This window comes from Cylas formicarius, unplaced genomic scaffold (genome assembly GCF_029955315.1).
Source record: "Cylas formicarius isolate icCylForm1 unplaced genomic scaffold, icCylForm1.1 PGA_scaffold_6__28_contigs__length_40554024, whole genome shotgun sequence".
Lineage (NCBI taxonomy): Eukaryota > Metazoa > Arthropoda > Insecta > Coleoptera > Brentidae > Cylas > Cylas formicarius.
In genome coordinates, this window is record NW_026844347.1 from 29,035,229 (window position 1) to 29,053,623 (window position 18,395).

The following is an 18,395-nucleotide window of genomic DNA, read 5'->3' on the forward strand; positions in this document are numbered from 1 at the left end:
CGCCGACATACACCATCCAGACAATATCTACGTTTAACTAACTAGTTTTGAATATACAATATCTTGTGTGGCAACACAAATATACGGTGTAGTACTTACATTAAGTTTCATCCTTTTGCACTAAAATAGAACTTGTAGCTATAAAAAAATTTGGTCATGAAAAATACATGCAAGTGCCATTAAAGAAATTGTTGAGAATTAAATTTAAAAAAAAAGAAAAGTAAAAAAATAGGAATAATTAATGTTTATTATTAAGAATTGTCAATTGGCCATATTTTTTTCTCAGGTATTAGTTTAGTTCGGTATAGATAATTTTAAAAAAGCTAGTATAGTTTAGTATGTCTCGTGCCATTTTAATGCAAGTGTTAGGCATAATTTATTTCTTAAAAATTTTATTCTCGCCTTAAACTTAAGCGAGACGTCAAAATTGTAGGATCTAGTTTGTTTTGGCACGTGCGGAGAGATGAAGTTTGAAAAATGATTTAAACAATTTAAAATCGATGTTGCATAATTTTCGGAAATAAATTATTTAAAAAAAGCTTTAAAAAATATTAACAAAGTAATTATGCGGAAAATAATGAATATTCTACTTGTCATTCAAACCACAGATTTTTTCAAGACGCATATCTTCTAATGAAACTTTTTTTTTTAACAATAAATCATAATTTCAGCTACAAAAAGCTGTTTTCGTCACACATTAATTGTTAATAAACAAATAGTTGCCCAACTTTCAAGCCGAAACATTGGATACCAATTCAATGGCATAACAAGGGGCCCTAATACTAATTCGTTTGGATCATATTAAACAAAAATTTAAGGTTTCCATATTTATTGCCAAAACGGTCTAGTGTCCTGCTTCCTGGCCGATGGGAAAGTCGCTCCGGAAAACCGTCAACTTACATTTGTAAAAAATACTTTAAAAATCTCATCATCGTCCAGGCTAGCAATTTCTTCCACGAACGCAGATCAATCATATTTATTAAAAATGTTTTACTTAAAACATTTCATCTCAAGTTGTCTTCCTCGTCAACGTCCATTGGCTCGGGGTTTGGTACCGGTGCCGGAGGCAAAGCCGGATTTAGATTGGCGTTTAGCTGTTGAAGTATATTAAGCTGCTGCATATTAGCATTAACAGCAGCAGCAATATTCTCCTAAAACTCCGGAAACTTAAATATCTTTCGAAACTTTGAGAATATTTATTACCTGTTGGTTATCATTGTCGTGATTACCAATCCCAGCCGCGTTCCGCTGATTTTCTATGGCGATCATTTTTTGTCTTTTCTCCTCCATCAATCGATCCCGGTGCTTATGTATATAATCTTGAACGTTTGGGAGTCCGTCTACCACGCAGGCGGATAAAGCCGAGCGATAAATATTCATATCAGTAGCCTCGTACCATTCGTTCGTTTTCTCATCATAGCACTCTACGTGATAGATTGTTGTAACCCCTGGAACAGCGGGAGCAAGAAACGTCCTTAAATGTACATTTATTCTCCTTACACTCACCGTTAAATCCACCAATGGCAAAAATCATATCGTCGATCACTTCTATTGCAAAATTGCTCCTGGGATTGTACATATCAGGTATAGTGGCCCATGTGTTGGTCTGCGGATTATATTTTTCGCCGCTACACATCCTAGAGATGCCATTGAACCCTCCAACGACATAAACTTGTTCGTGGTACGCAATGCACGAGACTCCGGATCGCCTGGACCTCATCGGAGCGATCAAGGTCCATTGGTTCGCTTCCGGATCGTAAACTTCCGCCGAGTGCATGCATTCTTGACCATTAAAACCACCCGTTATATAAATTTTCCCTAAAAATTCAAACATTATTATCTGCGTGAAACATACGCAATCCAATAATCGCCAGGTGTCTTCAAATAAGTTTGTTTGATATGTTTGCGATTATTAATGTTTTAACAGAATGAAGTTCCCATCCAGTTAGTTACTTAAGCCCAATTCACCTTAATACTTACTAATATCCCGATGTGCTAAGTTAAGCAACTAACCGTTCAATGTGCAGGCACTAGCATCGGAGCGTTGCATATTCATCGGGGCTGTGAGGGTCCACTGATTGGTTTTGAAGTCGTACCTCTCAGCCGTGTTTTGCCGATGATGACCATCGTAACCGCCCATGGCGTAAATGATTTCGTCCATGACCGTGGTGCTGACGTAACAACGTCGCGCATGCATTGGCGCTATCTCCCTCCAAGTTTTATTGACAGCGTCAAAGCAACGGCAAGAATTAAAATAGTCCATGCCTAGGCGATATGAAAATTTAGAACCTCAGCTTTATCCAGTAATTAACGAATCACCATCGAAACCTCCGATGACATATATGTTAAAGCCTACCACGGCAGTGCCGTGATATGCTCTAGGTCCGATTGGATCCACCTCCTCAACTTTAACCCATCTGTCGGCCCGGGTGTCGTAAGTTTCTATAAAGTTGGTCGGTGAACCACCGCTCCACCCTCCTATGGCAAAAAGTATCTCGTGAGGCACTCTTGGGCGAGCAATTTCTGGCGTAATTACTTCCCCATCTCTGTCAGACCAAATTAATAAGAATTCAGAACCTCGCAAAGTTTGACTAAAAGTCAAATCGTGTTGTGGTTAATTTTCTCTGATATAGTAATTTAATCATGGTTTCGTCGCTTCAATAAGTCGTCTAGGTACCTGTGAGTTATCATTTCCAAATCGTACAGGAACTTAAGGGTCTCGATGATCATTGGTCTGCTAGCTTCGCTGCTGGCGACGTACGGGTGGTCCTTTACTCGTTCTAAGAAAAACTGAGTATCCAGAAGGCCCAAGCGGATGCATTTCATAAGCTGTACTATATGCTCTCTTCTTTGATCTGGCTCATATTCGATCCATTTTAAAATAACTTCCCAAACTGTCTCTTCGCTTTTTACGTTCAGATCATCGGAGTTAATGATTTCTTGTAGTTGAACTAAATTTAAGTTTAAAATTTCCAGACTCTGGCTGGCAATTTGCGTAAAATTCCGTAAAATGTACTTCCATGTGTTTTTTTGCAGTTTACCGCAAAAATGATCTTTGGCGAACTGAAGAATACTTAGACAATTGGACGGTCTTAGTATGGTTTCTAGATAATCGCAGCACAACTCTAACGCTCCGAGTAAACTCAAGTAGTCGGCTGCTATGAGGATGGAATACACATTTTCGTCGTTCAAATTCAACTTTCTCAGGTAAACGTAGACCAGGAGGGTTTGAAGCATCTCCGAAGATAAGCCGGGAAGATGTACTCTCGTCTTTTCTTTATTATGAAGAGTGGTCATGAATAGGGCTCTAATATCAATTGACACAATGAAAAATATGGAATTGGGTTGAGATTTAATGGACTTTTACCTAAAATAGGCACTGCAAGCACAAAGCAGTGCTCTGTGGACGGGTATCTCCGAGCCGTCGTCGAGCACTATAGTCGCATCGCAGAGTTGATTGTTTTCTTTGAGTTCAAAAAGGGCCTGCATAGCCTCGAGACTCATGCTACGTCCCCTGATGGTTTCGGACGTCTTGGTCCCGGGTATATTCGACTCCCCCATTTCATTTTGTTGAGCCAGGTTTTTCGAGTTTGGTGTAGGAGAGTAAAAGTCACGAAAAATTTGAACTAAAGGTTTTGTAAGGAATTTCAATTAAACGAAAATGAAATGTCAAAAATGATTGCCATTTGCAACATTGTTACCTACATGTGGTCGCTTAGTTATTATCTAAACTGAACCGTGCAATATTTTCAAAATTAAAGATTACTGTTGTAAAATGTGTATCAATTCGCTATATAATTAAACAATTTTGGTTTTTTTCCATTAAAAAAAACACAAAAAATTTTGTAACCTCTGCCACTATTAAAGGTAGAAAGACGCAAACCTTGTAGAAATATTTAAAAAAACATTGCAAATTCTGAAGAAGTGTTTTGTATGCAAATGTGGAATACGGAGTGAAATAACTTACCTATTTCCACAAAATCCGATTCGCGAACCATTCTTGGACGCTGTGGAGGATGTAGCCAAGGCGGATATTTATAACTAACTCTTTCATCCATTGCATCCTCGGGCTACTCTTCCGGTCAATGGCTATACTGAATACTACAAATTTAGTATCCTCTTTACTCATTTAAGATTATTATACAATCCGTCAAAATTGACAAATACTTGGTTATTTGTTGAGAACACGCAACTAAGGTTGTGATCGAATTGAACCAGCTACTTTTGTTGCGAACAAGATAGCAGGTAATCATCGCAGTTCATATCTGCAACTACTTATAGGGATGCATCCAGCTTTCTATATTTCGGAGTAGCTATCAATTTCAGATACCTATTTAACTCTAAAAGGTAACTTATGCACTGTTGCTCAATTTCTATAACTTCATTGATATTTTAAAACGTCATCTCTTCGCACATTCAGCCTAGATGTAGTTAGTAGAGCTCTAGATAGACGATTCTCCCTAAAAGCCATGTCTATTAAACTTATGACTAATCATTGATTCGTAATATAGTAAATAGTAGGTTAAGGGTGTAGCTCATTAAATTAAGTTAAAATATGACCAATTTTGACTAAATATGACCAAGTTTTTTGTCTAAATATTTTTTACATTTTTTTTATTAGTGTATGAACTATTTGTTTTATAATTGACTTATGATGCCTAATTAGAAGAATTTAAATAAATAAATGGTCATGACTGTAATAATGCTATCAAAGTTTTTGTCTGCTCCAAGGCATTTTTGGGCAAATAAATCAAACTAAACAAAAACTATAGGATTGTATTTATAAGGTGGTAATCGGGTGGTAAACGGGTATATTATCGAGTACGAAATAAGTTTTATCACAGGATTTGGTTCTTAAAACTAACAAATTGTTTTTTTGATTAGATTATTTTCGAAATAAAGGTCATGCTCACTAAGGGACTCCAGCAATACTATTTCTTGCTGCTAAGCGTTGGTACTTTTTTAGCTAAAGTGCTATGATGATATTTGGATATTTGGAAGAAGAGAAGTTGTTAGGAAATTTTCAAAAAGTTCACTTGTCATGTTCTAATGGTAGTCTAATGAGCAATGTAAAATGGATATTCTTATTCCTCTACATGCAGGTAAATTCCAAATGCAGTTCAATGAAGAATTTTAGCACCCTTTCTTTATAGTGTCACGGATGTCAAACCAAGTTTCGTCTAAATAATAAACGTTTTTCCACGAAAAATTGATGAATTTGAGTTAAATGTTTTTGTTTCGATTCCACCAATCGTTGGGTCTCTTTAATGCAACTATGCTTTTCAATATTTTTAAATCTAATTTTAAGGTTTCTAAGGTGTCCACTATAATAAATGATGATGATAGGCCAGGCAAGTCATGACCATTAATCGTGTGCCGGACTATACTTGTTCAAACTCTGATAGCTAACTCGACGCAGAATTTTGGTGGTTTCATACACGTTGTGAAACTTTATATTCATTGATGCAGTACCCTGTTTATCATCAAATCAAAATAGAAATTCGGAAAATTGAGTCGTTGTTATATTCTCATCTAAATAGGTATAGATATAGATAGATATTAGAGGATGGTAAAAGCTGTATTAGTTTTATTTTGCTTCATTGTTATGAAACTTTTGTAGAAAGTAGATCGATAATTTTGGTGACGTACGCAAAAATGAATTGACTAGAATGTAATTGCTCGGAGAAAATTTCAAGCGTTTCACGCTAAATAAGGTTTTTGTAATGTCTCTGTAACGATTTGCATAACATTTTTACGAGACGCGTCGAATAATTTTCTTCAGAAAACTGTCTCACGTTCCAACAGAAAATCAATTAATTTCGCAATAAAAAATTAATTGTGCGGAATGGAATTAAAACACCCTATTATCATAGAGGTTGCCATAAGAACTAGATTTTTCTGTTCAAACGTAATTGAAATTCGCTGCATGAATGGTGCAATTAGATTTAAAATGTAGCATATGTTTCTAAAACGTGGATTTCTGTATGATTGATTGAGTGAATCATTTCTGTTTGAGTTGTGAACTGCCCATGTTGTAATTGATCTGGCAATAATTTGTTTTGTTATATTAGTTATAGAGATTTACGGCCTAAACACAATTTACCAATATTTTAGCAAATCCTTTGAGATATTATGATAACGATAAATGGTAAAGGGTGTTCTGAAAATGTCATTCTATGCCATAGATTTTTAAATTAATTATTATTGTTTATATTGTTAATCTTGTCTAAAGTTTATAACAGCTACACATTTTTTATAAAAGTCAGCAGATTGCGCTTTGAAATGAATATTAGAGAGACTATCCGCAATCTGCATTCAAAGGATTTTTTTTGACAATTTGAAAATGTTAATGTTGATGAGCAATTGAGAGTAATTTTATGCAATCAAATTTTAGGAAAAATTCAAAATTATCCTCAATTCTTAAATGTCATTTTGTTCACTGACGAGGCTGCATTCAGTCGTGATGGCATTGTAAATTTTCGAAATATGCATTTCTTTAACGGATCGCTTAATGAAGAAATGTATTTGCAATTTCTCCAAGAGGAGAGCTACCCGTGCAGTGAAAACAAAACATATGGTTGATGCAAGATGGCGCGCCCATTTTGAATTAGCTGTACGAAGGTATTTAAATCAGGCATTTGAACATCGATGCATAGGTCGGGGCGGACCTCTAGCTTGGCCACTTCCCTCACCAGACCTTGATCCGATGAAGTTCTTTTTTTGGGGGCACTTGAAGTCTTTAGTGTATGAAAGACCTATAACAGATATCAATGATCTACGACAAAAAATAATAAACGGTTGCGAAATCAAAAATAGGCTAGGCGTATTTTTTCGAGTTTGACAGCATTTTTTGAAATGTATAAGAAATGTTTAGAAATGTATACTGTTTAATTCCCGATTATTATGAATTTTTTATTTTTGAAAATGTTAAATGTATTTATTATACTAAAATTAAACATGTTATTGCATTGACGTATGCCATTTTTTCAGTTTTTTGATCACTAATCGGTATCGGCAACTAACTAATTAAATTAAAGTATTTAAAATAATTTATCTCTAATTATGAAGATTTCCATGAAAACAAATTTCATGTAGTTATTTGATTGTTGAGAAAGTCTCCAACCGTTTTAATTATTTTACTTTAGATGACTAAGCCTAATTGTTAATAAAAAAATGTTATAATAAATTAATTAAAATCTAGCAAGTATATCGACATATATTAATGTCAGCTACTGGGTAGGCACTCTAGAAAATGTTAAAAACAAAATTTTATTTTGATTTTAAATAAATTTGCGTTTTATTTGGTATATTCTGGATAATTAGACATAAATAACAACCTGTAAAGTGATTTTTTTTCTAAAAATATTTTTTTGGGCGCTAAATTCTTTTAATCATATTTTAGGTTAGATGGGGTGTTGCGAATATTTCACTATCTAGTGTAAAAATGCACATTTCTTTTTGTCGATTTACTTAATTTTTTCTAAAATTTCTCGGACCGACCATTTCCCTAATACTGTACCTTGTTGACCTTACTAGCACACTCGATATACAATTTTGAAATTTCTGCTTTTAATATTCGAGTATAATTTGAAATACTAAATTTAAAAAAAGAAATGCAATTTTCTTCTCGTTATCATATATCGCCAAACTTTCACACAAATATTGTACAAAAAATGAAAATAAATAAATATTTGAAGAACTAGGCCAGGGAACATTCGGCCAAACTGAACGAACGGTAGACGGCGTCGGCATAATTTGCAACCACGATATCTGCGTTTCTCACTTTCTTGCTGACATCGATCTCATGCCACAACTTCATCGTCCACGTGACGACCGTAAACGTTACAGCGTTTACGGGAAAAGCTCGTAAAAGTGTTGGTGATAACCCCCTAAATAGACACGCGACGCCTTCAGATTTCACGCTCTGTTGAAAGCAATCCAAACCATTAAGATACCTTGATGCTGTATCTACTTGGATTCTAGTTTTGATAACATCTATCGGATAAGACAACGTCCATGAGACCACTCCTAGAATAAAAATACGATAATAATAGGAAGACAAGTAAAAAACTCGGAACCATACCTGCCATTCCACCTGCCAGTAACATATTAATAGTAGATACAGGAGAATCGTCAATTTTCCGTGTCAAGATCTCGTAGGTGAAAAAGTAACTTCCAAACGCGGGAACCTCCCTCGCAATTGTCAATCCGAGGCCTTTATATAAACCTCGGATACCTTTTTCGTTATAAATATTTTTAAAACAGTCTACAGAAGTCGTGGATCTGCTGCCAAGTTGTAGTCTCGACTTTACCAGCTCCATCGGACAGCACACGAAAGACTGACAAAGCCCTGCTATCGTTCCCGCAAGAGTTATAGTTTTCAAGGAATCTGGGTCTGACATGCATCGTTGCGTGTTTCCATAAATGCCGAACACTATGGCGTTGATACCAGCGACGCCTGCGAGTGGACTGGAGACTCCCCTGTAGACACCTTTAACACCATCTCTGGCTAATATGGACCGGATACAATCGACCGTTCCTTTATATCTCGGATTGCGTGCATCTTGAGTTTGAAGGCAAATTTTTACAGTGTCTAGTGGATGACCCACAATTACACCTGCACAACCTGAAATAATTTTCTGAGTAACATTCAAACGCCTGAATTTATCCAAGTTAGCGCCAATAAAACTCAATGGCCAGAACATTACGATGGACGGAAGGTTTTGTAATAATAAAAATATTGTTTATTAATTAAATTAAGAAACAAAAACCACATTAAATATATAAAAAGTTTAATAAATCTGTATTATAAATATCTACATTCAATCCTGTATGACTGCCAGAGTGGTCATTTATGGTATTTTGTATAAAAATCGTAAATGTCCTCAAGTTTGATAATGTTCTGTACTGAATTTTTTATTTTTAATGAAATTTATAACGCTGGAGCTAAAAGCTAGACTAACATTTTCTGATCATATGCAATGAAACATATGGCAGTACAAAGGAAGAAATGAAACCCTATCGGCCGACATATTGATAATCCTAAAGCTTATCACACAAGAGATTCCTGGTCCATACCTGCCTTGTCACTCGAGTATGAATGAATTATTTATTATATTACAATATACTTTGAGATACTTTGAAATTAAATTTATTTAAAACTATGTTAAGAGGATAGATCAAATACTAAGCTGGGAATTGCGAACTATATCCTAGTCAGCATGTTTTGATAAGTTAGCTAATATGAAATAACTCGTTTTATTTTATTTTATTATTATTTTATTTTATTTGATTATTTATGTAGTTTATTCAGGATATCAAAATAGAAAGAAATTGTTTTTGTCAAAATAAAACAAACGCTTTTCGTTTAAATATGTTTATTTTATTTAGAAGTTGCAATGAGAACGGTCATAAGAAAACACCATATTTAAATTGTAAATTTCCTTCACTTAGATTGTATCGATGTATGTATGTATGTATTTAATTTTTTAATTAAATTAAATTAATTTTTTCGCATGTTATGTTAAAGGTATGTTAAAGAATACGAAGTTGGCAGTGTTCAAAATTTAACACTATCGTCTTGATATTACCATTGGGAGGGTATCCATATAACCCATTATAAATTCTGGGCGCAATCTCAATCGCATTTACAACATTTTTTCGGTTATTTCAGAAAAAAATACTTTCTCGTATAGTAAACTTGCGTGCATAGAAATCGGCCCACTGTAAATTTTTGATTTTAGTTTTTTTTTTCTGACCCAAAAAATAAACATGCAATTTGGAAGACAATTTAATATGCTTTAGTATGAGTTTAAATTAGTCAAGAGTGCTGAGGGCAATTTGTTTAAAGCATTGTTTTATGGGCTAGAGAACTACAATTTTTGTATTTACGGTCTCCGTCCGTGAGATATTTGAAAAAATCTAGCTGGAAATAAAGAGTCACGCACATATTTGAAAAAATCTAGCTGGAAATAAAGAGTCACGCACGGTGTCTTAATTATGCCGCTTAATATTTATGTGTATGCCGCTTACCGCCAAGACACCCAGCAACAAAATCAAGGGCCATTCCCTGGACTCTCAATATGGTAGACGTCTACAAAAGTAACGATCTTCAAAACAACGGATTTAAAAAGTTGCCCTAAAAAGTGGTCTCCAAAAATTACGGATGTCCTTTGTGGCGATGGTTCCGGCTCCATGTACTAGTTCAGAAGATTCTAAAAAATGTCATGCTATGTAAGCATTCTCGTGTAGTATTGCTTAATAGTGGCAATTTTGCAATAGATACTGGGGTCAAACTCACATAAAAGTTTAAAAAATTGACAACATTGTCGATAGTAGTAATATTCAAATAATTATTTGAAAAAGTTTATTTAACAGCTCAATATTCAATTTATCAATTAACGGATGTGCGTAGATAGATTATATTTGCCTGTTTGTCACATTCCGACATATAATTTATTTAGCCATTTCTTAGTACGCAAATCAAAATGTAATTAGACCAAATATTTCGCAATTTGTAAAATGTTATTGTTACTAGCCTTAGTATGTTCTGTTAGTATCTACTTGAGTTGACTTGACTAAAACTGCTTTCTCAAATTGATACAATTGAGTCAAAATTTACTAGGAGATTTCTTGTAGGAATCAAGTGCTTAATTCCAAGGAAAATTTAGGTGAAATAGTTTATAAAAAGATAAAACTATTTTATGAAAGAAATTTTCTTTAAAAGATAAGTTTCTCAAAGTTCAGTATAAATAAATCCAATAAAAAATAAAAACACGCAAAATAATCACTAAATAAAAGTTAAACCTTACAAAACACATTTTCCAAAAGGCTTTTTGTTTGGTCATTGAAAAACACGCCGAATACTTAGTAAAAATTTAACTCACCCTATATTAAAAAAGAGTCGCGCATCAATTTCTGTCACTTCCATATATTATGTGGTCAACGGAGTGTGTTAAAGATACTCAATAACTGATTATGATTACAAGAATACACATTAAAATTTCTTAATCTCTGCGCCACGGACGTACGCAATGAATGGGTAAATTCCATTGTTTATTTCCACAAAAAGAATAAAACATTATTTATTTTATTCAAGCTTGAGATTCTGTTCTAGAAAATTAATTACATCTTTTTTATTAATATAAACTATTTTGCTTTACTATTAGTAGGCGACGACTAAACTAACCAAACCAATTCTGAGGAGTGCATGTGTTTAAAAAAGAACTCTGGGGTTATTTTTTCCCAGGATTTCAAGACAGATTTATTCTCACCATCATAGAATCGGTTGTAATTGCAATTTTCGAGAAAAATTTTATTAAAATTTCATCAATTTTTTGAGACTTCTTCTCCCGCTAGCAATTTTACCCCCAGCACTGCACGGATTGCCCAAAGTTGTTTCAAAACATTACGCTGATAAGAGGATAAAATATCAGTACACAAAATATAACGATTTACAAAGGTCGCAACATTTAGTGATTAAGATTCATTAGCATAGTGCATATTTTTTAAATTTTGCAGTATAAATGTCAATGGCGATATTATACGACTACGGATGAGTACTACTGACCATAACCATGCCAAGAAACTTGTAACTTAAGATTTATACGAAATTGGCTTTTTGAAAAATATGTATTCGAAGATTATATGGCACACTAATAAATAAACAAACAACTAAGATTACCGGACTTTTGCGTTAATTATATATTTTATTTATAATTTGTTGATTAATTGCCTTATTGGTGTTTAAATCCATAAACTTTCAATTTTTCAAATTTGAAGTCTATACCGCCTTAACAAAAAAAATGTCAGCAACGATTTAACAGAAAGTTATGAAATTTGGTATGCGAGGGTTATCAGCAGTGACGGATTTGCAAATATTTTCGATGATGCCAGTTTTCAGTTCTCCATATATCCACCATCCCAATTTTTTGTTTCTTTTTCCGCGCATTCGAACGGTCATCATGAAGTTGCTATGACGTTAAATTTTAATTCCCTTTTTTTTGTAAATACAGAGAACCAACATTTTGTTTAATAAAATTCACAAAATTTCCACAAGCTTGACGCAAGCAAAACATATTCTACAGAATTATTCATATTTCTTTCACCTGCCGGTCCCGATTAAGAGAATGTGTTTCTAACCCTTATTCCAACACAGAGCAATGAATGAACCCCCAACAATTACTTAAATGTAAAAAAAACACATGCAACAAGTATTTACCATAATGTCAATGTTCTACCGTGCACTGATTCGGCATGAAGAGATTGTGTGTTTAGGTTCCGCGAAAAACATGATTGTAGTTTCATTTAAAGAATGGACAAAACATAAAAACAAGAACTAATGGGGCTTTATCGGTTCGATGATGACGAAATGTTATTTTGACATCAAAATATACGGTGTATCAATCAATATTATTTTAGATTAAAATTTTAATTATATACCGAGAGGTCTTTACAATAGACCAAAAATGGAAATTTCTAAATACTGTTAAAACAATTTTCAATATACTAGAGGTCAGTTTGGTTTTTTTCATTTGCGGTTTTTCATCTAGTAATAGACTAGCGTTAAATTGCGTAAATAAAAAATCAATTTATTATTCCTCACGAATCAGCAAATCGTATAAAAGGAATATGACATATCGACAATTCTCAAATAGAGATGAAAAAAAAAAAACAATGTCAACAATTCACAAATTAATATGAGGTGGTATATGACTGTATTGAAGAAGACAAGATTTTGTGTTGAAAATTCTTACAAACTAGGGTGAATATTGTAAGTTTATTGTCCACGCAAAATATTTCAAATTTTGGCAGAAAGGAGAGAATACCAAAACTCTAATATATCTAGTAAGTTATCGCCTAGGTACAGTGACTATGACATAGATAGGAACACCACTGATGTTTTTACTTTTAAAGCGTGATAGGCAAGGGACAATTTCTACATGAATTTCTGCACGTATTTGTTGATACATATATTGCAAATTACCAGTTATTTTTTTCCGAATTTGTATTTGAAAAACCTTTATAAAAAATGTAAATAGAATCGAAATTGCGCAAGATTACTCCTAAAAGTGCACAGAGATTAGTTTTACAGAATACATAAATTAGTATAAATATATATAAAAGTAGCAGTTAGGAAATGTCAGCCCCAATTTAGATCCAACCTTACCTAGGCTGGTGGACGTTTGAGTGAGTAGTTGGAAGTTGAGGAACTTGATCTTTCTTCCTGTATATCTGCCAACAAGACAGAACAGTGATGACTAGAAGTCGTCGTGGGGCATGGAAGAGCGTTAATATGAACTCAGCACACCACCACCCGTGTTAGTAGATTAGGTTTGGAAGAAGGAAAATAGGCTTGTCCACTAGACATAGGTCGAGGTGAGGAGACAACCTTTAAAAACAAAATTAAAGCAAAATAATTAAGTCTCCTTTGCTCAAAAAATTACCGGGTCAAAATGCATTTTTTATAGCAATTATTATCTATTAAAAATGCATGAAGGGATGCATCTAGAAATTGCATCGTGTCTACCTGCATTAACAGAAATATGAAATTTGTCAAAATCATAGAAAAATCAGTGATTTTTAAACATTGTTCTTGTTCTTAGTTTTTTTGTTATTATGAAGGTTGGTGGTAGAATGCTCTTTATTTTAATTTCTCTACATGACAGACATCTTATAAATTTGCATACATAAATTCGTTTGGTAAAACTGATAGCGATTTTTGTAAATATTTTCGAAACCTTTTACCCTCTTATGAATGAAATTAAATATGTGTATTTATGGGAAAAAATTGCACCAATTGTTGAGCTGTTACAATTTGACTCCAAAATTTAAAAGTCTGCAATGTTTTAAGCAAATAAAATAGCGCACCTTTTACAAGAAAAATCCAATTCAAAAATTGTGTTACAAATTTATTTATTGCGAACGACAGTAAATTCGTTTTGTTAATATATTTTCTTTTTCCATCTTATATAATAAATTAATTTATTAAATAAAAACAGAAAAATATCAAAGAATTTCCTTGAAAAACTAGATGGCACTATAAGGAAATGCATGCGCCATCTCGTGGAAGGGGAACGGACAATTAATTTGCCTATTCGCTATCTTTATTTCGCCAATACCTGGAAGCGGATAACTTACCGATGTGTATCACGAGATGGCGCAATGTGCACACTCGAATATTTATTGAAAAATATTAATGAAGATTTTTAATTATATTATTTTGAAATTCGTTATACTCCAAAAAAATCAAGACCAGAGATTTCGATTCTTTCCCATAGACGACGAACAGCGCAGACGCAGAGTGCCATTGAAAACTGACGCTCGGCGTCACGACGCCGCTACCTTTTGAAGTTAACGATCAGCTGATCACTTTGCATTCGTCTCTCTTTATTACATTTCAAGTTCATTTCTATTGTCACGACGTTGTTGTTTAAATTTAGAGAAAGCGTGATCGAAGTTTTGATTGCTCGACAAATTTTGCGCGTTGCCTCGATAATTATTCACGTGTTGTTCCGGTTTTAAAAATGGTTCGAAGGTAGTTTAAATATTTAAACGATGGATGGGTTTCTGGGGGTAGACCACGGCTCCAATTTGCCGTCGTCGCCTTCAAATTCTTTTATGGCGGATGAGGTTGCCTCGATATGTCCTCTCATCACACCTTCGCCGCCAACAAATGATCTGATTAACCCTCTGCCGGAACCAAGCGAGTCCAATTTCGTCATTGGCGAGGAACTAGCAGAAAAATTACAACACGTGAAAGGTAATAAATCTTAAATGTACAGGGTGAGCAAATTTAGATTTGGTTTTGAATATTTGAGAAAAGTTCGTCAACCCGTTTCTGAGCTCAAAATTATTCATTTTGAAAAAATCCTCCTTTTTTATTTCTAAAATTTCCAAATATCACAGATTATCATCAAATAAACAACAACATTTAACCATTTACAAAAAACGTTGACATGTTTATAGTATATTATGCAACAACACTTTAGTCACAAAATTGTTTTGGTACGAACAGAGCGAGTGCTTAATGAACGAGTGGCTGAAGATGTCTATCAATCCTATATCAAAGCTAAAATTTGCTATTAGCTTTCCAATATAATATTAAGCAGGTTAATCTTATATGCATGAAGTCTTGACAGAAAACCGAAACCGGAAAGTAAGTAGATAAATCTTATACATAAATAATTATTAAAAACATTTTCAAATGTTTTTTCTATCGCACTCTGACAAACGAAATTATTGGTATATTATCTGGCACAATTTATACGCACAAAATCGTAACCTATTTTTTAAAACATAAGATGTCTCAAAAACTGAAAGCAATTTTTATGAAGATGAAATATATAAATGGAGAATTCACCGTAAAAAAAACTAGGAAACCAGTTGACGCCCGGAATCTCCGTCCATTTTTCGATGTATGTGCTATTTATATTTATCTACATATAGTAAATATTGTTAACTTCCTTCAATTTAAAACCAAGTTTTTACCGAAATTAAAATGTCATCTACGCTTTAGTAAATAGGGTGGCTTCGAAAATTGTCTATCTCAATTGGTAAATTTAAAACGAAAACTCGATTGTCAACTGACAAGAAGAGTGCGCTTATAATAAATAATACCTTAATATTCGGAATATTATTAGAAACTAATATGAGCGGCTAGCTAACGACTTAAAACATTCTCAAATAAAATTTATTTCAGATGATCACGTTGATTCGGCTTCCTCTACGTCTTCTGCAGAACCAGCCTGTACTCAATTGCTTAACCACCGAAATAGCATGTACCATCATATAGCTAAAGAGCAAGAAGCAACCACTGAGGTAAGGAAAAATATGTTTAAACCCTTGTACCCTTTTTGCTCTTTCCCTTCATGTTTGTTTTGATAACGCAACCTGGTTTTCATGATTATTATCTCGTGACGTCAATGCCAGCAAGAAAATAATATAACGCGTTTTTCCAGGAAGCCAATGACGCAAACCAGCCTCTACAATTGACGTTTAGAAATCCCCCCGAAGATTACTTCTTTATGTCGTGGAATTGGCCGATGATTAGGAAAATTTCGTTATGGATATTTATGTCGGGACTGGTGGCCATGCTCGCGTTAGTAGTGGCAATGATTTATAATTTACCGAAAACGTGCAATCCTCCGACCCAGTGGTACCAAGGGCACTTGTTTTACGAAATTTTCCCCGCGGGTTTTTACAGCAGCAGCCACGGCAAACACGGCGATCTCAGAGGTATTTCAATGAAGATGCATTACATCGAGAGGCTGGGTGTGAGAGCGGTGAGATTAAATTCGATATTCCGGACCCAGCATTATCCCGTAGATTTTGAAAATGCCACGAATCTTAGGATGATCGATCCTAGTTTAGGCACGTACGACGATCTGAGGGACTTGGCGAAAAATTTCAAGTCCAGAAATATATCTTTGCTACTCGACATTCCGGTGTCGTCCTTACTAATCAAGCAAGGTCCCATAAACCACTCAGTCCAGATAATTAAAAATAGCAGCCACCAACCAGCCGGCGAGTTTCTAAAAGCCAAAAATGATGTATTCGTTCAAGTCGAAGAAGTTCTCGCCTTTTGGTCGGCTAATGGCATCGACGGGTTTTACCTGAAAGGTCTGGAAAGTTTCATCGAAGATGTCGACTTTCCGTCATACCTGAGACGATGGAAAAAGATTCTGGGACCTGAGAAAATAATAATGGTTAGCGAACATGTTATTCACTTATCGCCTAAGCCAATTGTAAACATCGTGCTGAACAATGTAGACCTAGTCGATGTCAAGCTGGATATAGAGAAAGGCGTGCTGGCGGTCAGCAAGCAAATAGACTCTATCCAAAACGGCACCCTATTCTCTGAACGCAGCATGCCTTGGATCCATTGGTCTCTAGCAAACGTTAATTCAAATCGATTAGCGAGTATTTTGCCGTTCGGAAACGCCACGTTAGGAGCCACTTTGCTGCAGATGATGTTGCCCGGCACCCCTTCGATTTTTTATGGAGACGAAATTGGCCTCCAAGACGAGAAGTCAGAGTTCGGCCATCTACATCAACTAGGGATGATGCCGTGGAATCATCGCGAGTCGAACATCCAACCTTGGGTAGCCAATGACGAACCCGAAGACGTGTTCGACCAAACAGACGTCATATCCCAGATGGTAGCGTTGAGAAGCGCGTCTCCGTCTATTTACATGAACGCCGTGTTCAAGGAAAACGTCAATAAAGTCAACGCCGAGGTGAAGTACTCGCAAAAAGATTTTTTGGTTATTCAGAGGTGGTACCCGAGACGAAAGTCGTATGTGGTTGCAAGCAATATGGGCAGCGAAAAAATTTCCGCCGATTTATCGGCGCTGCTCTATACTGGGAAGGTAATGGTCGGTCCTAAAGCCGGTTCTAGCACTGGAACTATATCGTTCAAGGCGGTCAGGCTTTGTCCCGGCGAATCTGTAGTTATCGAGTTAGATTAGGTTAACTCTGTAAGAAAATAAAGTTGTACATAACTACTAGTTTTTAATTTATAATTCAAGTTAAAGTTAAAATGTGAGAACCTCCAACATATACGTCAAACGAAACCCTTCTCCTAAATTAATTAGTTATATCTGTAGTAGATTTAACTAAAAAATGTGTAAATTATATTCCTGCGCATGGCTAAAAATCAAAGTTAAAACATTTTCGTAGTTTAGAGGAGAGTAGAGGATAGACAGTAGTTCGATTGAATGGTGTATTGCTATTTACAAATCTTTTGGATTTCTTGCTTCTCTTCTTGATAAATAGAACTGACAAGCGTAAAATCGGTATATATCTGTACACTTTTATCAATGTACTAGTCTCATACCTACATTATGAAGGTTTTTATAATATTCAAACGTTTGCAATGCAATTTTTTTGCAGTTAGATATTTCAGCTGATTGATATTACCGTAATAAGTAGTAAAACTGAGGATTTGCTTATTACCGAACCGGCTGAAATATTTGGTTTAGTCGAACCCTTACTAAGGCTTGCTTTATGGGAACCCAGATTACGGATTGCAGTTTGGGAGAGTCAGCTTTTAGCCTGTCTGTCTAAGTTCATCTCTCTGATTACACCTTGAGCTTCGATATTGACTCCTTGGTATATTTCTTTTACTGATGATATTGAATATTGTATCTGACATTCAAAGACAAGCCACATATTTTATTCGTCATAAGGCATGTTTTATGGGAACCAAACTTCTCATGGTTGTTGGCATGGCTTCGTTTGTTTTTAAATATTGGTAGATGTTTTGTAATAATTTTTGGAAAGATAAAACGGAGAAAAGAGTATTGCCATAGGTCCATGAAATCATAAGCAATTGTTGGCTACATTAATAACTTACTTAATTATTTTTTTGCTCAAGATATAATGCGCTTGTGCGT

At 34.7% G+C, this 18,395-nt stretch overlaps 3 protein-coding genes across 7 annotated transcripts; 1 reads left to right on the forward strand and 2 right to left on the reverse strand.

Moving 5' to 3' along the window:
* Position 1: 1 nt before the first annotated feature.
* LOC132704133 (kelch-like protein 10) lies at positions 2 to 4,152 on the reverse strand. 3 transcript variants are annotated; one of them, XR_009619236.1, is made up of 9 exons: positions 3,968 to 4,152; positions 3,368 to 3,626; positions 2,678 to 3,307; positions 2,320 to 2,591; positions 2,014 to 2,265; positions 1,507 to 1,818; positions 1,204 to 1,448; positions 901 to 1,151; positions 2 to 120 (listed from the first exon to the last, which is right to left on the reverse strand). XR_009619236.1 is itself a non-coding variant. In XM_060673938.1 (8 exons), exons 1-8 carry the CDS (start codon positions 4,056 to 4,058, stop codon positions 1,005 to 1,007), a joined length of 2,208 nt encoding a protein of 735 aa, XP_060529921.1. In that variant the 5' UTR covers positions 4,059 to 4,152; the 3' UTR covers positions 149 to 1,004. The 3 variants fall into 3 exon arrangements, 2 of the variants coding, with proteins under 2 accessions (XP_060529921.1, XP_060529923.1); XM_060673938.1 differs by lacking the exon at positions 2 to 120 and having other exon boundaries at positions 149 to 1,151; XM_060673940.1 differs by lacking the exon at positions 2 to 120 and having other exon boundaries at positions 151 to 1,151; positions 2,320 to 2,546.
* A 3,226-nt stretch (positions 4,153 to 7,378) lies between these two features.
* Positions 7,379 to 12,300, reverse strand: LOC132704135 (mitochondrial basic amino acids transporter-like). Of its 3 annotated transcripts, none has more exons than XM_060673943.1 (4): positions 12,221 to 12,300; positions 10,033 to 10,214; positions 8,084 to 8,626; positions 7,379 to 8,028 (listed from the first exon to the last, which is right to left on the reverse strand). In XM_060673943.1, exons 2-4 carry the CDS (start codon positions 10,064 to 10,066, stop codon positions 7,700 to 7,702), a joined length of 906 nt encoding a protein of 301 aa, XP_060529926.1. In that variant the 5' UTR covers positions 10,067 to 10,214; positions 12,221 to 12,300; the 3' UTR covers positions 7,379 to 7,699. The 3 variants fall into 3 exon arrangements, with proteins under 3 accessions (XP_060529926.1, XP_060529925.1, XP_060529927.1); XM_060673942.1 differs by lacking the exon at positions 12,221 to 12,300 and adding an exon at positions 10,887 to 11,030; XM_060673944.1 differs by lacking the exon at positions 12,221 to 12,300 and having other exon boundaries at positions 10,033 to 10,229.
* Positions 12,301 to 14,341: 2,041 nt separating this feature from the next.
* On the forward strand, positions 14,342 to 17,504 carry LOC132704136 (amino acid transporter heavy chain SLC3A2-like). Its single transcript, XM_060673945.1, has 3 exons — positions 14,342 to 14,761; positions 15,701 to 15,819; positions 15,960 to 17,504. Exons 1-3 carry the CDS (start codon positions 14,557 to 14,559, stop codon positions 17,466 to 17,468), a joined length of 1,833 nt encoding a protein of 610 aa, XP_060529928.1. The 5' UTR covers positions 14,342 to 14,556; the 3' UTR covers positions 17,469 to 17,504.
* The last annotated feature ends 891 nt before the right edge of the window (positions 17,505 to 18,395 follow it).

What these genes read in the sequence shown, in the direction of transcription:
- LOC132704133 (XM_060673938.1), bottom strand. Translation starts at nt 4,058, where the DNA reads ATGGATGAAAGAGTTAGTTATAAATATCCGCCTTGGCTACATCCTCCA. An exon ending in TGTCATCGGAGGTTTCGATG is followed by an intron (nt 2,266 to 2,319) that starts GTGATTCGTTAA and finishes CATATCGCCTAG; the next exon opens with GCATGGACTATTTTAATTCT. An exon ending in TAGTGCCTGCACATTGAACG is followed by an intron (nt 1,819 to 2,013) that starts GTTAGTTGCTTA and finishes TTGAATTTTTAG; the next exon opens with GGAAAATTTATATAACGGGT.
- LOC132704135 (XM_060673943.1), bottom strand. Translation starts at nt 10,066, where the DNA reads ATGGCCCTTGATTTTGTTGCTGGGTGTCTTGGCG. An exon ending in TGTTGCTGGGTGTCTTGGCG is followed by an intron (nt 8,627 to 10,032) that starts GTAAGCGGCATA and finishes AAATTATTTCAG; the next exon opens with GTTGTGCAGGTGTAATTGTG. An exon ending in ACTGGCAGGTGGAATGGCAG is followed by an intron (nt 8,029 to 8,083) that starts GTATGGTTCCGA and finishes TTTTTATTCTAG; the next exon opens with GAGTGGTCTCATGGACGTTG.
- LOC132704136 (XM_060673945.1), top strand. Translation starts at nt 14,557, where the DNA reads ATGGATGGGTTTCTGGGGGTAGACCACGGCTCCAATTTGCCGTCGTCG. An exon ending in AAAATTACAACACGTGAAAG is followed by an intron (nt 14,762 to 15,700) that starts GTAATAAATCTT and finishes AATTTATTTCAG; the next exon opens with ATGATCACGTTGATTCGGCT. An exon ending in AGCAAGAAGCAACCACTGAG is followed by an intron (nt 15,820 to 15,959) that starts GTAAGGAAAAAT and finishes GCGTTTTTCCAG; the next exon opens with GAAGCCAATGACGCAAACCA.